Here is a 15,094-nt window from a genome sequence, read left to right on the forward strand (position 1 = left end):
ACATAAAGAAAATAGGAGCCCAAGAGACGGAAGGGGCCACATAAACCAGAAGCTCCATCAGCCTGAGACCAGAAAAACTAGATGGTGCCCGGCTACCACCCATGACCACCCTGACAGGGAACACAACAGAGAGTCCCTGATGGAGGGGGAAGAAAATGGGGTGCAGGTCTCAAATTCTAGTAAAAAGACCAGACTTGATGGTCTGACTGAGACTGGAGGGGCCCCAGAAAACATGACCCCCAGACTCTCTGTTAGCCCAGAACTAAAACCATTCCTGAAGCCAACTCTTCAGACAAAAATAAGACTGAACTGTAAGACATAAAATAATACTGGTGAAGAGTGTGCATCTTGGCTCAAGTAGATACATGAGACTAAATGGGCAGCTCCTGTCTGGAGGCGAAATGAGAAGAGGACAGGAGCTGGTTTAATGGACCCAGGACATACACAGTGGAGAGGAGGGGTGTGCTATCACATTGTAGGGAGAGCAACTAGGGTCACATAACGATGTGTGTATAATTTTTTGTAGATGATGCTGACCTGAATTGTAAATTTGCACTTAAATCACAATAAAATAATAATACAGTAGGATTCCATTCACGTAATATTCAAAACAGAAAAAGTAATCTATATTGTTTAAGAGTTGATATGTAAGAGGTTCAGTTAGAAAAGAAATGCAAAAAAATAATTACTGTAAGACAACAGAGTGGTTACCTCTGGAGAGACAGAAAAGACTAAGAGGGACAGGGGTTACCAAGGCAAATTCTGGGGTCCCAATAATGTTCTACTTCTTGACCTGAGTGGTAGTGGTTACATGTTGTTAAGTTTGTAAGCATTTGATAAAATGTACATATAAATATTATAGACTTTTAGGTATATTTTAAAACTTAAAATTCTAGTGAACCAAATTTTAAAATACTCTTACATTCAACAAGAGATGTGATGGTGAGAAGTAACCAAAACAGGTCTTGATTCTAAGGATGATTAAAAGAGATTTAGTAAGCCTGCTATTGAATCCATTTGGTAAACTCACTAACTTTGAATGCCACAAAGAAAAAAGACAATTCTCTATCTGAGATGAATTACTTTTAAATCTGCTTCAAGGTTAGTGACTGGACTTCATTATTTCATTCACTCAACAAAAATTATTTGAGGCCCACCTTGGGTCAGGCACTGTGCTAAGGAGTGAAAGTACAGAAAAGTTTAGTCCTACCTCTTAAGCTTCTCCTAGCACTAGGACCCCTGTTGATTTCTACTCTTTTTTGGGTGAAAGGTTTAGCTGATTATTGATTAGAATGTAATCTCGGGATGGGGGGGGTGGGAGAGAAGCTCCGTTCTTAAATTCAAATAAAAAGGTATGCAGAAATTATCAGGTTTTATAGTTTATACCTCAGCTGAGGAAATACATAGAGAAAATAGGTGCTAGTGGTTCTCTTCTCCTTCAAACACTATGAACAAACAGCCTTTATATTTTGTATCAGGCAAGAGGAAGACTGAAGGGGCCAGAAGCAGGAATGAAGTACAAGATGGAAGGTTGAAAAAGCTAAGAAATAAAAGATACCATTTTAATAAGACTTTTGCTGTTTATTTTTCAATAAAAGAAATGTATAGCTACAGAGTGATGCGATCTTTATTATTCAATTTATTAAACTATCTTTTTCTTTTCAGAGTTAGCTTGAAAAATAAAATTTGCCCCCAAAAGACAAGGATTTAAAAAATCTAGCTACAAGCTTCAAAGGCTACTTGAAATAAGAAGTTCCCAAGGCAGCAAAGTTAGGGGAGGAAAAAAAAGGGTGAATGAATGTTTGTTTACCAATAAATTAATCCTCATCTACAGGGCCACTAATCTAATCTCAACTCCGTATCTGGTTTACACAACTTTCCTTCGAATAGAATTCCTATAATGTAGAAAAGCAATGTTCTAAGGAGCAAAAAAAGGCTCAGCCAAGACTAGACAACACAGTTTATAAACATGAAAAGTAGAGAATACCTTAAGTAACCAACAGTGAATTTAAAAATTACTTACAAAGTGAAAATTAGTAAGGAATTACAAGGAGGGATAGATGAGATATAGGTATAAGACTAGTCTCCTCGCTTAGTACTCTAACAGCATCTCTCTGAAAACTTATTAAAATAAGATTTAAGTGATTCCAAGAAACATATAAAGGTAAGAATGCTCCAGGAAGCAATTTTCAGTTACCAAAACTTAAATTTTACAAGTTGAATTTAGATAAAACATGTTTTGTTAATGTCAATCTGATTCTCAAATGACATAGCGTGTTTTTAAAACATTACTGTTTGTTAATACATGGAAGTTTTTAGGTAGTTTCTATAGCCAAAAGAACAGGGAATTTGAATAGAGTACCAAGATCTGCCACCTACCAATTATGCAACCTTGAGTAAGTAAACAAGCCACTCTGATCCTCACCTTACCACCACCAACTTCACAAGACTTGAGAAGATTAATGAAAACAATACATGTGGATAATACTGCATAAGCCAAAGCATGGGAAACTAAATTTCCTCAATTCACTGCAAAGACTACATTCCACAAACTAATAAATATTTTTTTCATTTGTTATTTTGGAAAGTATTTTAAATATACAAAAGTATAATATAATGAAATCCTACGTACTCTCACTCAGCTTCAATAATTATCAACTCAGGGCTAATCTTAGTTCATCTACATTCCACCCACTTCTCTTCCTCTATTATTTTGAAGCAAGTCCCAGACATCAAATCATTATAAATAACTTCATTTTTTTTTTTTTTGGAAGGGCTAAAATGCAATGATCTCTTTTTAGTGAATGTAGAGGTACATGAAGTCCAACAAAGAAGTCTAGGCTAGAAATACGGTATGGAATTGAGAGGCACCAGTAATGAAATCAAGGGTAGAAACTATGGCTTTGGATGAGAAACTATGGCTTTGGGAAACAAGAAGATAGTTGCCCCTGATTCATTTTCATTAAAAACATAAAGCACAATTGTTCCATCAATAAAGAAACCTTAAGAATTTTAAAAAGCCTATAGAACTTTTATATCTTATGATTTTAAGTGCTTTTCTTCCTTAAAAAGATGTCCCTATATGTTAAGTTACTACTCTCAAGGATTTAACAAAATCACTGGAATGAAAATACTTTATGTAATATTAAATTTAAATACTGACATTGTAACCAACTGTAGATCTACTTTTCAAAATATTTGTTAAAAACTTGTTCTATGTATATTTTAATATTCTTTAAAGTATACATATTTTATGTTATTTGTATGCCTATTTCAAAATAACATTTTAAAAATGAATTTTAAAAAGAAAACATGATTCCTGTAGTGAAATAGTTATGAAAGATGATGGTATATTTTATAAGCATTTAGAGCTCTGAACATACATAATATTTGTGTACCAAACATATTTTATTTTATTTTTTTTAGATATAACTTGTTGAATCAGAGACCATTATTCTTACATTTTAATTAATTTTCAACCTGTGTCAAAACTAGTTATAATTTACTTATACTCCACTTCAATCTTGAAAGAATTCTAACTCATGGTCCTTAAATCCTAATTCTATAATACACTTTCAAAGTAATCCTAAAGTTTTCTGAAACAGTTTTTATAAGCTATTTCATAAAGATTAACCTTTAAAAAAATATATTTGTGACCTTTGGAATAGAATGCAAATGTGTCCCTTTCACTATATTAGTAACCAAGTAAAGAATTCAAAGGGGGCACAAAGTGTAATTTTTAGAAACACAGTAGATTTTCAATGTTTAAATTTTGATGGGTCACAAATTCCTATCAAATCCCACACAATTCCTATCTGATTAGAAAGAACTCCAAGATATTTTTAAATGCACTTATATTTGAAGTAATTCTAGAATGTGAATTGCAATTTCACAAACTAGAGGGATATGCATTTTAGCTGAGAGCACAGCATGCTTTGCTTTTTTTCCCTAAGAACATGAGACATATTTAAAAACAGTTTTAACTTCTGTTGTATTGTGTAACTGCCACTTCACCTAAATTTCTAAAGTTTTTTTTTGGCATATTCTTATGACTTTTGAAGGACTACACCTAATGTGTTTTAAATACAATCCAACTCCATTTTAAAGCATGATTAAAGAGTCATTAGGTGAAAAGCATGTTCCTTCTCCAATTCTTTTTTCAGATATCAGTAAATATCATTAGGAAGATTAAAAGGCATAATTGCTTTTTTTTCCCCCCTCAAGAGTCACCTACTGAACACAGCCAAAAAAATTTTTAAAGCTTCTCCTTTTTAAAAACACATTATTATTTCAGGTGCCCAACCATTTGCTTAAACAGATTAGCTCTTTAAGACAATGAAGATGTTTTCTCCTTGTCAAATGACAATGCACTGCTATTACTTAGTATTCATTTTTAAATTGGTAGTTTCAACTTAAAGCATGGTATTCTTGAATGCAAATATTTTTTGGTTCAACTTAATGAAATTTTTTCAATCTTATTTTAGACACTAAAGTGTATAGGGGAAGGGAGAGAAAGTGTGGAAAATATAGAATAACTTGTTCAGTTTTTAATTAGGCAACTTCATAAAGATGTCTTGTTGCTGTTCTTAAATTAATTCTGCATCAGGAGCCAAGTGATTTTTTTTTACTCTTGAATAGTAATGATACAGATTCTCTTTACCAATGATGTATATATTAACTACATTTATATGCCAGATGCATTTCATTTCTGTATCCATAAAGAAAACGTTAGTGCCTCACTGCTTAATGACATCATTAATATTAATTAATTCTGCCAGAATGAGTATCGAATGTATTCTCTGTTTTCACAGTTTTTTTTAAAACCACAATTTAGCTGTGGAAACTGCTATTTTGCAGAAAATACTTTTAAAAAGTAGTAATTTCTTTTGACACAAGAAATGAAACCAATCAATTTTTTGGTCTCTGTCATTTAACAGGAATGTACTGACATTCAACGTCTTAAGTTTTTACCTATTCTTCTTCTCAATCAGATTTTCCCCTCACGTTTAATACTGTTGTAGATTTAAGGTGGGGTTTTTTCCCCCGCAGAAAACATTCACAATTTAGAGAAGCGGCTTCATAAACCCAGAAAAGCTACTGTAAGAGATAAGTGGAAAGCTCAGCAACAAACGAGGTTACTTCACTGAATCTTCTCACAGCTTCAGCATATCAATGCAGCGCTTTTAAGATAGTTTTCAGACTTAAAAAAAAAAAAACTTTAAAAATCACAAATATGATCCATCCTCTCTACCCCTGAAGTACTTCTCATAGACGCATCTAAGGGTAGACTTCTTTGCGCCCAGACGAGGGGCAGAGTACACAAGCTGTGTGTAGAAAACGTGAAGATTTCGTTGAGCCAAGAAAGGAAACAGTTGGCGTCCACACGTCGCTAACTCTTCTGGGGGGTCTCCTGAAGAGGTGTCCAGTTGCCTCAATCGTGTCGCGAACACCCAAAGCCAAAAAGAACACCCCGCCTCCCTCGACAGAAGGGCGAGCTGAGGAAGGCTGTCAGGAAGCGCGCCCGGTAACAGGTGGCCGGGAGGGACAGCCCGCGCTCCCGCCGCCCGGCCGCCCTCGCCCTTCCCGCCTCGCCCGTGCGGCCCCGCGGCCGCCCCGCCGCCCCCGGCCCGGCTCCGACTCACCCCGCGCCCCGCGGCTCCGGCGTCCTGCTGCCTGAGGCGGCGCCGCGGACCGTGAGGCCCCGGTGCTTCCTCGCTCGCGGCTTTTCCCTCAGCGCCGCCGAGCCGGCCCAGGCCAGGAGAGGCCCCAGGAGGAGCACGTGCCTCTCCTCGAACGAAGCCTCGCGGCCTGGACGCCGGGCTCGCCCGCCCGAGTACTCAGGCGCCGGAACCTGTGGAGACCGAAACTTCTAGAAGCAGGCCGGGCGCCGGAGTTGCGTCTGTCCTTCCCGCCCGCAGCCTCTGCCTAAGGTGGGAGGTTCTGGCACGTCCCGGTCTGAGTGGGACCAAATAACTACGCCACCTCTACAAACGAGGAAACTGAGGCCCACCCAGGGGGCCTGGTGTCTCGTTCCGGAGGCCGCCCGGTTGTCCGGGTCTCCCGAGTTCAGTTCACCGCGCAGCCAGCGCCTCAGAAGCTGCCTCCGGGAGCGGTGTGTGGGGCAGCCCAGCGTCCGGCCTGGAGCGGCCCGGGCGCGGCACTGGAGGGCCCGCTGAGGGGGGTGTCCGGGAGGCCCTGCGGCCCAGGTGCCCCGGCCAGGGCGGGGGAAGGGGGCGCGAGCTGGAAGGGCCCTCGCCCACGCCGCCCACACGTGCGGACCCGGCGCCCGAGGGCCCGCGGCGCCCCCGGCAGGAGGAGCTCGGCGTCGCGTTCCCTGAAGGCGCCGCCCCGAGGGGGAGCTCGCGCCGACGCCGCCGGGCCCTGACCTCGGGCCCACGTCCTGGCGGGCGGCGCCGCCCCTGTGTCCTTCCAGGGACCTTGCGGAGTCGAAGGCGGTCCGGGTTGCCAGAGTGGGAAGGGAGCCCCGAGCCAGGCCCGCGAAGTCCAGAGGGAGGACGCGGCTGAGGAGACTTCTCTCCAGCCGAGGCTCCGAGCCCAACGACTTCGCTCAGCGCCAGGCCCTGGAGGAGGGGTCGTTTTCCGAACTCGGCCTCACGCTGCGTTCTCAGGCCTCACGCGGAATAAAAAGAGTACGAGGGTGTTGGTCACTTCGCAGGAAACTTTTCGTTGTTTCCTTATTTCCTTCCCGCCCGTGAACAAGTCAAGCAGCCTCCCGGCCTTACACCCAGGAGGTTTCAGATCAGTCTGGACAGCTCCGGGGTCTGTTTCTGGGGGACCGTTACTCTTCGACCCCCCGCTGGGGGAGGTGGAACTGTCCTCCCGAGCCCCGGCTGCAGTCTTCTTCCCCTGTCAAAGTGAAACCCGTCCTTGTCGACTTTTCCAGGTTTTGTGTTTTAAAGAAACTTCACTATACTAGCAAAGATAATTTGTTTTCTCCTGACAGGAGACTGAGGGTTTAAAGGGACATTTTAGCACGTGGAAGGAATGACGCGGATTCCCCAGCCACAATGAAGCCACCCGAGACAGCTCGGCAGAAAGGAAGGTCGTCTACTGCCAATGTGCAGGACACGGACCTTTTTTTTTTTTTTTTTTTGTGGTCGTTTTGTTTTCTTTTTTGGCTCAGCTCTGAAAGCATTACAGAGCCATCCTTTCCCGCCTCCCGGCCTTCTTACCCTCCCCCTCTTTTTTCTGGTGCAAGCAATTAGGGTGAAGAAATCAGTGCCAGGTTCCTGCACCTGAAGAGAATGGAATTGCTTCGGGCATTGAGTCCTGACACCTGTCTCTACCCTGGATGGCGAAGGGATATACGGGGTCAAAACGCCTGGGGCAGAGGCCAGGCGGACGGGGACACGACACTCTTCAAGAGAATGTTTCTGGGGGCTCTTCTTGCCACTTCCTCCCGCCCTCTCCTTTGGGGCCCAGCTTCTCGTGGGTCATTAACACGCGAGTTATTAACATCGAGGTTCCGCTTGCTTTCAGCCCTCCCCTCTCCAGACCAGGACCTGGGACTGGAATCAGAAGAGCAACACTGAGAAATCGTTCATTAATTTGCATTTATTTTCGGGGAATAACGTAGATAAAGGGGAAGGAGGGGGAGGACTGCCTTACATTTCAACAAGTCATTTGTGATCTTCACATCGGACAAATCAAATTTAAAAATTACTTTCCCACCTACTGGACGAAGCGGCCAAAGCCACCAAAACTGATAACACAGGCGCGGGCTCTCCGCAGATTTCGGAGAATGAAGGTGCACTAAAAACTCACTGGACAAAACAGGGTAGTTTAGAGAGAGAGAAGCCGACACAGAAATTGGAACTGGGGTTTGGGGCCTGGGTTTGTTGTCTGTTTTTTCATAATACGTGTATTTTGACTTTTGTTGTTGTTTTGTTTTTGGTCTCTAAACCGCAACTGCGACTCTGTGCTTACACCGGGCAAGGGGCTGGGTCTGGCGCCGCTGCCCAACCTACTTCCCACCCAAGTGCCTTGACTTAGCTGTTATCTCCACACTCCCGAACTCTCCCAGTCCTCTGCGCCCAGCTTCCTAGAACCAAGCTGTTCTCTTTAATAAATACACAGAGGGAAAAGGTGTGAAGAGGACAGAACAGCTTCCTAATAACTGAAAACGTGAAAGAGCCATCATTTGAGGAAGAGAGGAAGGGGGGCAGAAGGGAAATATTTTTTGCTTTTGTTTTATATGCGTATATATATGTATACTGTATATATCTTAAAGTTCTGTTTTCTGGGCGCTAAGACTTGAGATAATGCTCAGTTCTCAACAGCAACTAAAACGTTGAAGTGGCCCCTGGAACGGACCCGACTATGTACAACATTCCCGCCGAGGCGGAAGCGCGAGCCAATCCTGCGCAGGGCGGGGCGGGAAGTGGACTTGTGCGCGGGAGGCCGGGGGCGCGCTCCCGCGGGCCTTGCCTTTGCGCACCCCGGCGGCCAGGATCAGGAGGAGGAAACGCCAGGAAGCTCTGGCTTGCAGGCGGGGAGCGGGGCCCAGGGCAGCTGAAGGGCGGCAGTCTTCAAGAAACACTTAGTGGTTGTTTGGATATGGAGTAGTGTGTGGGTGCAGAAATATGCCAATGGGCAGATACGCCAGTTAGTGACTCCAAGCGTCCAGAAGAATAAATAAGTGTTGGGCTCAAACAGCGGGTCAGAACTAAGAGTCTCCGGAGGCTGCAAGTGCATAATAAGTGTCCAGAGAGACTGGAAGGGGGGACTTCGGGAGTCCGGTGGGGGTGGGGAGGAGAGCACACAGCTCCCGCGCATAGAACCGGTGGGTCTAGCTGAAGCACCGGATCCCCCTCCAAGGGGTGGGCGGGTTTGCACATCCCCCAAGCAAATGGTACGAGGATGGGGGCGGCAGTGCAGGCAATGGGCATCTTTTTAGGGCGTGAAAAATCAGTTCTGGAGAAGCCGAGGCAAAGGCGGGCGGTGCAGCAGCAGCAACAGGACGGGGACCACAGAGGGCGCAGGTAGTTTTTCTTCTCTTCCTCCCACTCCTGGGCTCACAAGACCTGGAACCTCCATGAGGCTTGGTCCTTATAGTCCAGACAATCGGTCGAGTTGAAGTTGAGCTTCCAGGCAGTGGAAGCAGTGGCGGCGCCAGGCTCTTTGTAATCCAAGCAGTCAGCGGAGTTGAAGGCGAGCCCGGAGCCGCCGTAGCCCTGGTGGTGGTGGTGGTGATGGTGGTGGTGGTGGCCTGAGGACTGACTCAGCGGGTGGTGCGCGTGCGGGTGGTGGTGATGGTGGCCCGCCATCGAGGAGGGTGCCATGGGGCTGAGCTGGTGCGGGTGGTGGTGTGAGTGCATGGGCGCTAGGTATGAGCTGCAGTCCACGCCGCCGAAGTAGGAAGAGGAAGGCGCAGGGTAACCTTGGCTGTAGCTGCCGCCCTGGCCGTAGGACATTGGGTAGGAGGCCGCAGCCGAGGCGGCTCCAGCGGCCACCGAGCGCTGCATACACGAGGCGTTGCTGGGTGCGCCCAATGGCTCCGGCACGGACACCGACACCGGCGCTGAGCCGGGCGAGATGGAGGCTGGGCTCCAGATGGACGACGCGGCCGGCGTGCTCAGCGACGACGCGACTGCCACCGCCGGGTTCCCGCCTAGGCCCGCCGCCGCTGCAGCCGCTGGGTTGGCGGAGGCGCTGGAGGCCGAGCTAGAGGAGGAGGCCGAGCTGGACACAGCGGGTGGAGTGAACTGACCGCTGCTTTCGGAACCCGAGCTCTCCCGCACCGGGGAAGACTTCTTCTTGGCCGGGCGGCTCTTGGTCCCGCTCCCGCTCTGCTGCTGCTGGCGGCATTTGGCGCGGCGGTTCTTGAACCAGACCTGCAGTGGGCCGGGCCGGGGAGAGCAAGTCAGGAGGGGTGGGGAAGGGGGCCGAGTGGAGCTTGCTGCTCCCCCGCCCTTTCGACCCACCACCCCGTCCAGGATCTCGCAGCCCTTTCCTACCCAGGCCTCCACCCTTCCCAGTCAGACCCTGCCCCTGTGTTCCCAGCTCCTCCACCCTCCCCCATCCTTCTACTCAAAGCCCCTCCTCTACCGACTCCTGGGGAGGGTGGCGGACCTTCCCTCCTGCTCAGTGGAATTGGGCCCCAGGGCGGGACCAGTGCTCTGTCCCGCCAGAGGTTCTGCCAAACTGCTGCTGTTGGCTACTTTCCACAGCCCCATAGGGGCCTGTCCCCTCCCCCAAGGATGCTTGGAGGACCTGTCTGCTAGGAGCAGAGCTCAAGAAAGGGGGGCGAAGCACAGAGCAGGCTTCGGCGTAACGGACAGTTTCACCAAGTCTGGGGACAGACACTTTGAGTCAACCCCTGGAGGCCCGGACTGGGAGGGCGAACGTTTTGGGCAGGAGCAGGAGTAGGACCGGGAGGCTGAACAAATGCAGCTCTCGGAGAACTGGGGAAGGAAGTCTGGGAGGGCTTTTGCTGGGCTTCTGGGCTCCAGGTGGGGAACCAAATAGGACGGTCACTCATAAAGTTGTCACTCCTCTCAGAGGGCCCCGGCACACGGCATTGCATTTCTGGGCCTTTTTTGAGACTCCAGGGGAAGAAACAAAAAAACAAAACAACAAAAAAAACCAAACCTAGTGCCGTCCAGTCCATTCCGACTCACAGCGACCCTATAGGACAGAGTAGAACTGCCCCATAGAGTTTCCAAGGAGAGCCTGGTGGATTCGAACTGCCGACCCTTGGTTAGCAGCCATAGCACTTAACCAGGGAAAGAATGCAGGATAAAAAGCCCTTAAAGAGAGCTCTGGGTTAGAATCCGAACAGTATTTTACAGGTGTTTTTCCATCACAAAAACACAAATAGCAAAACCCGCAGCCAGGTTTTGCGCTGGGCGTCCTCTCCGGGCAGAGGAAACGCCTTTTAACAAGGTACGCCATGCCCGGAGCTCACTCCCAGGCAGGGCACCACGCTCCAGTCAAGCTCCGCTCTTCCAGTTCCAGGATCCCCAGATGGAAGGCAAGGGTGGAGGCAGAATTCAGGCTCTCAAGGAAAATTGCCAAGTCCAGGGGCAATCGAAGAAACAGGGGCAAGTGTCGGGCCCCACAGTGCACTTTACGTTCGGGAGCCCCGCTCTTCCTTCTGCAGTCCTTAAAAGGACTTTGGATACCAAAGGTGCCCCGGAGCCAATGGCCCGATTCAGAGCTCTAAGCCTTTTCACTTAATTTTGCCACATCTTCCTGGCCCAGGTGAAAGCGCTAGGGGGAGTCTGAGAGGGGCCATCCCCCACACCACACCACTCTCCCGGGGCTCCGAGAGCCTTTATCAGCCTGGGCCATACCCAACCGGCCCCGGCGCCCAAACTCTGACTCTTAAAAGCCCCCGGCGTGCGCACCTGGACTCTGGACTCAGGCAAGTTGATCTTGAGGGCCACCTCCTCGCGCATGAAGATGTCAGGGTATCGAGTCTTGGCGAAGAGCGCCTCGAGTACGTCCAGCTGCGAACGCGTAAAGGTAGTGCGCTCCCGCCGCTGCTTCCGTGGAGTGGCTGCGGGGACACGCAGGGGCGCCTCGGGTCAGCGGTGGCCACGAGGACCAGCGCGAAAGGACGCGGGCAGGCCCCTGGCAGTTCCAGAGTCCGGCCTTCACATAGGGAAGCCGAGCTCGGATTAAAAACTCTCCCAGGGGGATAAGCCCGTTAGGCCACAAGTGGGAGAAAGTGCCTGTGTGCGACTGGGAGCCAGTATCTCCAAGTCTTCAGGACTGCCCGCCTCCCTGTCTCCCAAAAGTTAAAAAAGGGAGAGAAGTCAGGTAATCTCCCTTCCTCCACATCCCCTCCACTCGACACACACGCTGGCTGGGGGTGGGAGAAGGGTGTATAGAAACACGATCTGAAAACACTCAGAGAATAAATGGGGGTGCAGTAGTGGAAACTGGAAAAGAAACCCAGGGTTCGGCTCAAGCCGTCAGCTTCAGCAGTGGAAGAGTTGGTACAAGCCACAGGTCCAGGGGAGGGCCACCCTTCCTCAACTCAGCCTGCATGTTCACATAAGGGAAGTTAGGCCTTAGGGCCAAGCTCTTTCCGTTAGAGCTCACTGGGACTTCAGATTTCTCATTCGTTGCTGGGGGAAAAAAGTGATTAGATCCACAAAAGTAATAGCCACCCGTGGGAAACGAATCCGTGGGTAAATGCACTGTGTGGGCGATGGGAGCACAACAGTAGACAGGTTGCCCCCACGGTTGGGCTGGAAGGGCGATTGCTGCACCTTTTCACTGCCCTGGTCCATCTCACCCACCCCTGACTCTGTTGTCTGCGCCTGCAGCCAGCTTTGCATTGAAAGCAGACTAGGCAATCGGTTACCTGGGCCTACTCGGCAACAGGCTGCCTCAGACCCGAGAGACTGAGGATCCCTAACGTTTGCAAGGGCGGAGGGGCTGGGAGGGCCGGTGCTCACCCGGATAGCCCACGGAGGGGTGCAGCAGGTCCATGGCCGGCCCGGCTAGGCCCAGCCCGTTCATGCCATATGGGGGTTGTTTGAGGTAAGACATCATGCTAACAGCCGGGTGGAGGCGCCCCGACGGATCCAGGGGGCCGGGGGCCTGGCGCGGTGCGGGCTTCCCACCGCGCAATCCTTTGAGCTCTGTTGCGTCTGGGGGCCCGGCCTAGGAGACATGACACACATGGTAACCGTCAATCCAAGCCACCCTGGCTCCCAGGTACTGTCCGAGGTCAGAAACCTCGGGATGGGGAGGGTGCACAGGCTCCGGGACTGCACAGCGCCGCGGTCAACTCAGCTCCATAAGGCCTAAATCCAGAGACCACAGCTTTTTTTGAAAAATGAACTTTCCTGAGTCTCCATGCCTCTCTTGGGGCTTAGAATAGGCGAAAGACACTCGTAGGGCGGAGCTGGGAGTGAGGAGAGGTTAAAAGCCTGGCCGGGCTGGGGAGGTCTAAGCCCTCAACAAGGGGGAAGCAGGGTCCTAAGCCTGAGCAAAATTTTGAGTCCGGCGGGAGCCGGCCTCATGCTGAACAACCAAACGTTCATTCAGCCCCTGGCCGCAGGCTGCCCAGAACATGAAGGGTTATTCTGTTTTGTTTCTAATGTCTTGAAAGCGGGAAGAAAAGGTAGACACTCCCGAGGGCCGAGGTGAAGCACTGCGGAGGGCCGGCGCCCCTGGCCTCTTCTGGACGCGGAGCCCACTTGGGAGGCTTCGTTTCTTTAAAGGTTTCCGCAGCTGGGGCCCGGCCCCACCGTCCGCAGCCACCCCTCCAGATGACCTTTGTGCCTAGTCCCTGAAAGATCTCTCACCCAGAATCCCACCACACCTCAAGCGCAGTTACTGGCCCAGATCTCCCAGACACAACCAAAAGACGCAAAAGGGGCCACCGTAGAGGTGGTGGTTGCAAGACGCGGCCTGAGGTGGCGGGTGCCTCTGCCGGAGCCTCGGGCCCTTCTTCCGAGGTGCGGGCCGGGCCTTCTTTCTGCTGGGTCCTGTTGCTGACAACGGGGCCCGGGATGAGGCTGAAGCGTGACCGGCTCGGCGCTCCAAAAGACCTCGGGGATTTGGGAGGCCTGGATGTAGCCGATCCCCTGAGCTCCCCTGCCTATCCTGCTCCCTGGACCCCGCGGCCCCGGGACCTGACCGAAACTAAAAAACTAGGCCTCAGAGGCATAACCCGCGAGCCCCTAACTGGAAGGTTGAAGCCTCGTTTCCGCAGCTTCCCAAACCCGAGGCTCTAGTGTCAGGGGTCAGGAAGGGGCGCTAGGAGTGGGGCTGGAGCCCAGGGGCCCTGTCGCTTCATCCCGCTTCGCAGGAACTCTCTAAAGCGGGCCTTGGAAGCTGGGCTAGGAAGTTCAGGGACAGAAGTTAGAGCTAAAGAAGCCCTTGCCCCGGTCCTCCGGGACTTGCGGCCTGGGTTTACAGGGAAGGAGAGGAGGAGAAACAGCCTGGGTTCTTGGGCCCAGGGAGAACGGGACTCCAGCCACCGCGGCTCTGTTAGGCTGCTGCAGTGTATTCAAAGACTTTCTCCAAACTTAGCACTTCAGCTCGCTCACTTCGGAGGAGGCGGGGGAGACTGGGCGGGCGGGAGCGCCGGACTGTAGTCGCGCTCTGGGGTCCTCCACGCACCAAGAGGGGCGCCAGGCCGATTCCCCCCAGCCCCGCCCCCCAGCCCAGGACCTGTGGAAGCCGGAACCCAGTTGAAGAGGTGGAAGCAAGAGCAACCGACGCGCTCCCCGCGTCCCGGGAGGCCCCTGGGCTTTCTCCTTACCTGCCCTCAGTTGTCGCGGCCGCTCACCATCTACCTCGCGCCCTCAACGAGACCCTCCGGGCAGCCAACCTGCAAAACAGAGGGGCGCAGGAATTACCCGCCGGACTGGACGAGGCTGGTCTGGGACCCCCGATTTCTTTCTTTCTCCAGTTTCCCTCTTCCCATCTCTTTCTTCCCTCCCAGTGGCTTTATGTGTGTCCCTCCAAGTTTCATTTTATTGTACAGACACTTTGTTGGCAAAACCCTACACGCTCCTGGGACACTGCCTCGCCGGGGATCGAGCTGTAGGGCCGCAGGGAGGAGGTGAGGGGGTGCGAGGGACAGAGTTGGGAGGAGGCTCGCGGTTGTTGCTGCACTCCTGGTACAGGAGGGAGGCGGTAGGGGCTGGGGAATTCTTGAACAGACACTTTGTAAACTAAATAAATCAAGCGATTTACCTTGTCGCAGTGGCTTGTCTTTCTCGGTTGTTTAGGTGATTGGAAATGTAGCCAGATGAAGATTGATCACCTTTCTACTGCCCTCCCCGAGTATGTGAACGCGAGGCGAGTGCGTAACGGGGCTAGGCCGCCAATCGGGGGCCCCGCGCGGGCTGAGTGACAGGGAGCCGGGCAATGGCAGCTCGAGCCGAGGGTTACCTCCGCGCGCCCCCGCCCTCCCCCGCCCCCTGCACCCCGCTGTCCCCACCCGCCCGCCCGCCCCGCCCCGCCCCGCCCCGCCCCGGTGGCGCGCTAAGTCCGGGGCTCGACTGCCAAACGCCGCGCAAAGCCAGGCGAACGAGGAGAGCGCAACGCCGGAGCCCCGGCCGCAGAGGGGCGCGGGTCCCGAGGCCTGGCCCGGGGCCCCCGCCCC

The 15,094-nt window shown here is 50.8% G+C and overlaps 1 protein-coding gene across 2 annotated transcripts; it reads right to left on the reverse strand.

Moving 5' to 3' along the window:
• Window positions 1-8,193: 8,193 nt before the first annotated feature.
• OTX1 (orthodenticle homeobox 1) lies at window positions 8,194-14,767 on the reverse strand. Of its 2 annotated transcripts, XM_049856776.1 has the most exons (5): window positions 14,683-14,767; window positions 14,246-14,314; window positions 12,429-12,636; window positions 11,370-11,521; window positions 8,194-9,854 (listed from the first exon to the last, which is right to left on the reverse strand). In XM_049856776.1, the coding sequence occupies exons 3-5, from the start codon at window positions 12,523-12,525 to the stop codon at window positions 9,036-9,038; spliced, it is 1,068 nt and encodes a 355-aa protein (XP_049712733.1). In that variant the 5' UTR covers window positions 12,526-12,636; window positions 14,246-14,314; window positions 14,683-14,767; the 3' UTR covers window positions 8,194-9,035. The 2 variants fall into 2 exon arrangements, with proteins under 2 accessions (XP_049712733.1, XP_049712734.1); XM_049856777.1 differs by lacking the exons at window positions 14,246-14,314; window positions 14,683-14,767 and having other exon boundaries at window positions 12,429-12,674.
• Window positions 14,768-15,094: the final 327 nt, after the last annotated feature.

This window comes from Elephas maximus, chromosome 17 (assembly GCF_024166365.1).
Source record: "Elephas maximus indicus isolate mEleMax1 chromosome 17, mEleMax1 primary haplotype, whole genome shotgun sequence".
NCBI lineage: Eukaryota > Metazoa > Chordata > Mammalia > Proboscidea > Elephantidae > Elephas > Elephas maximus.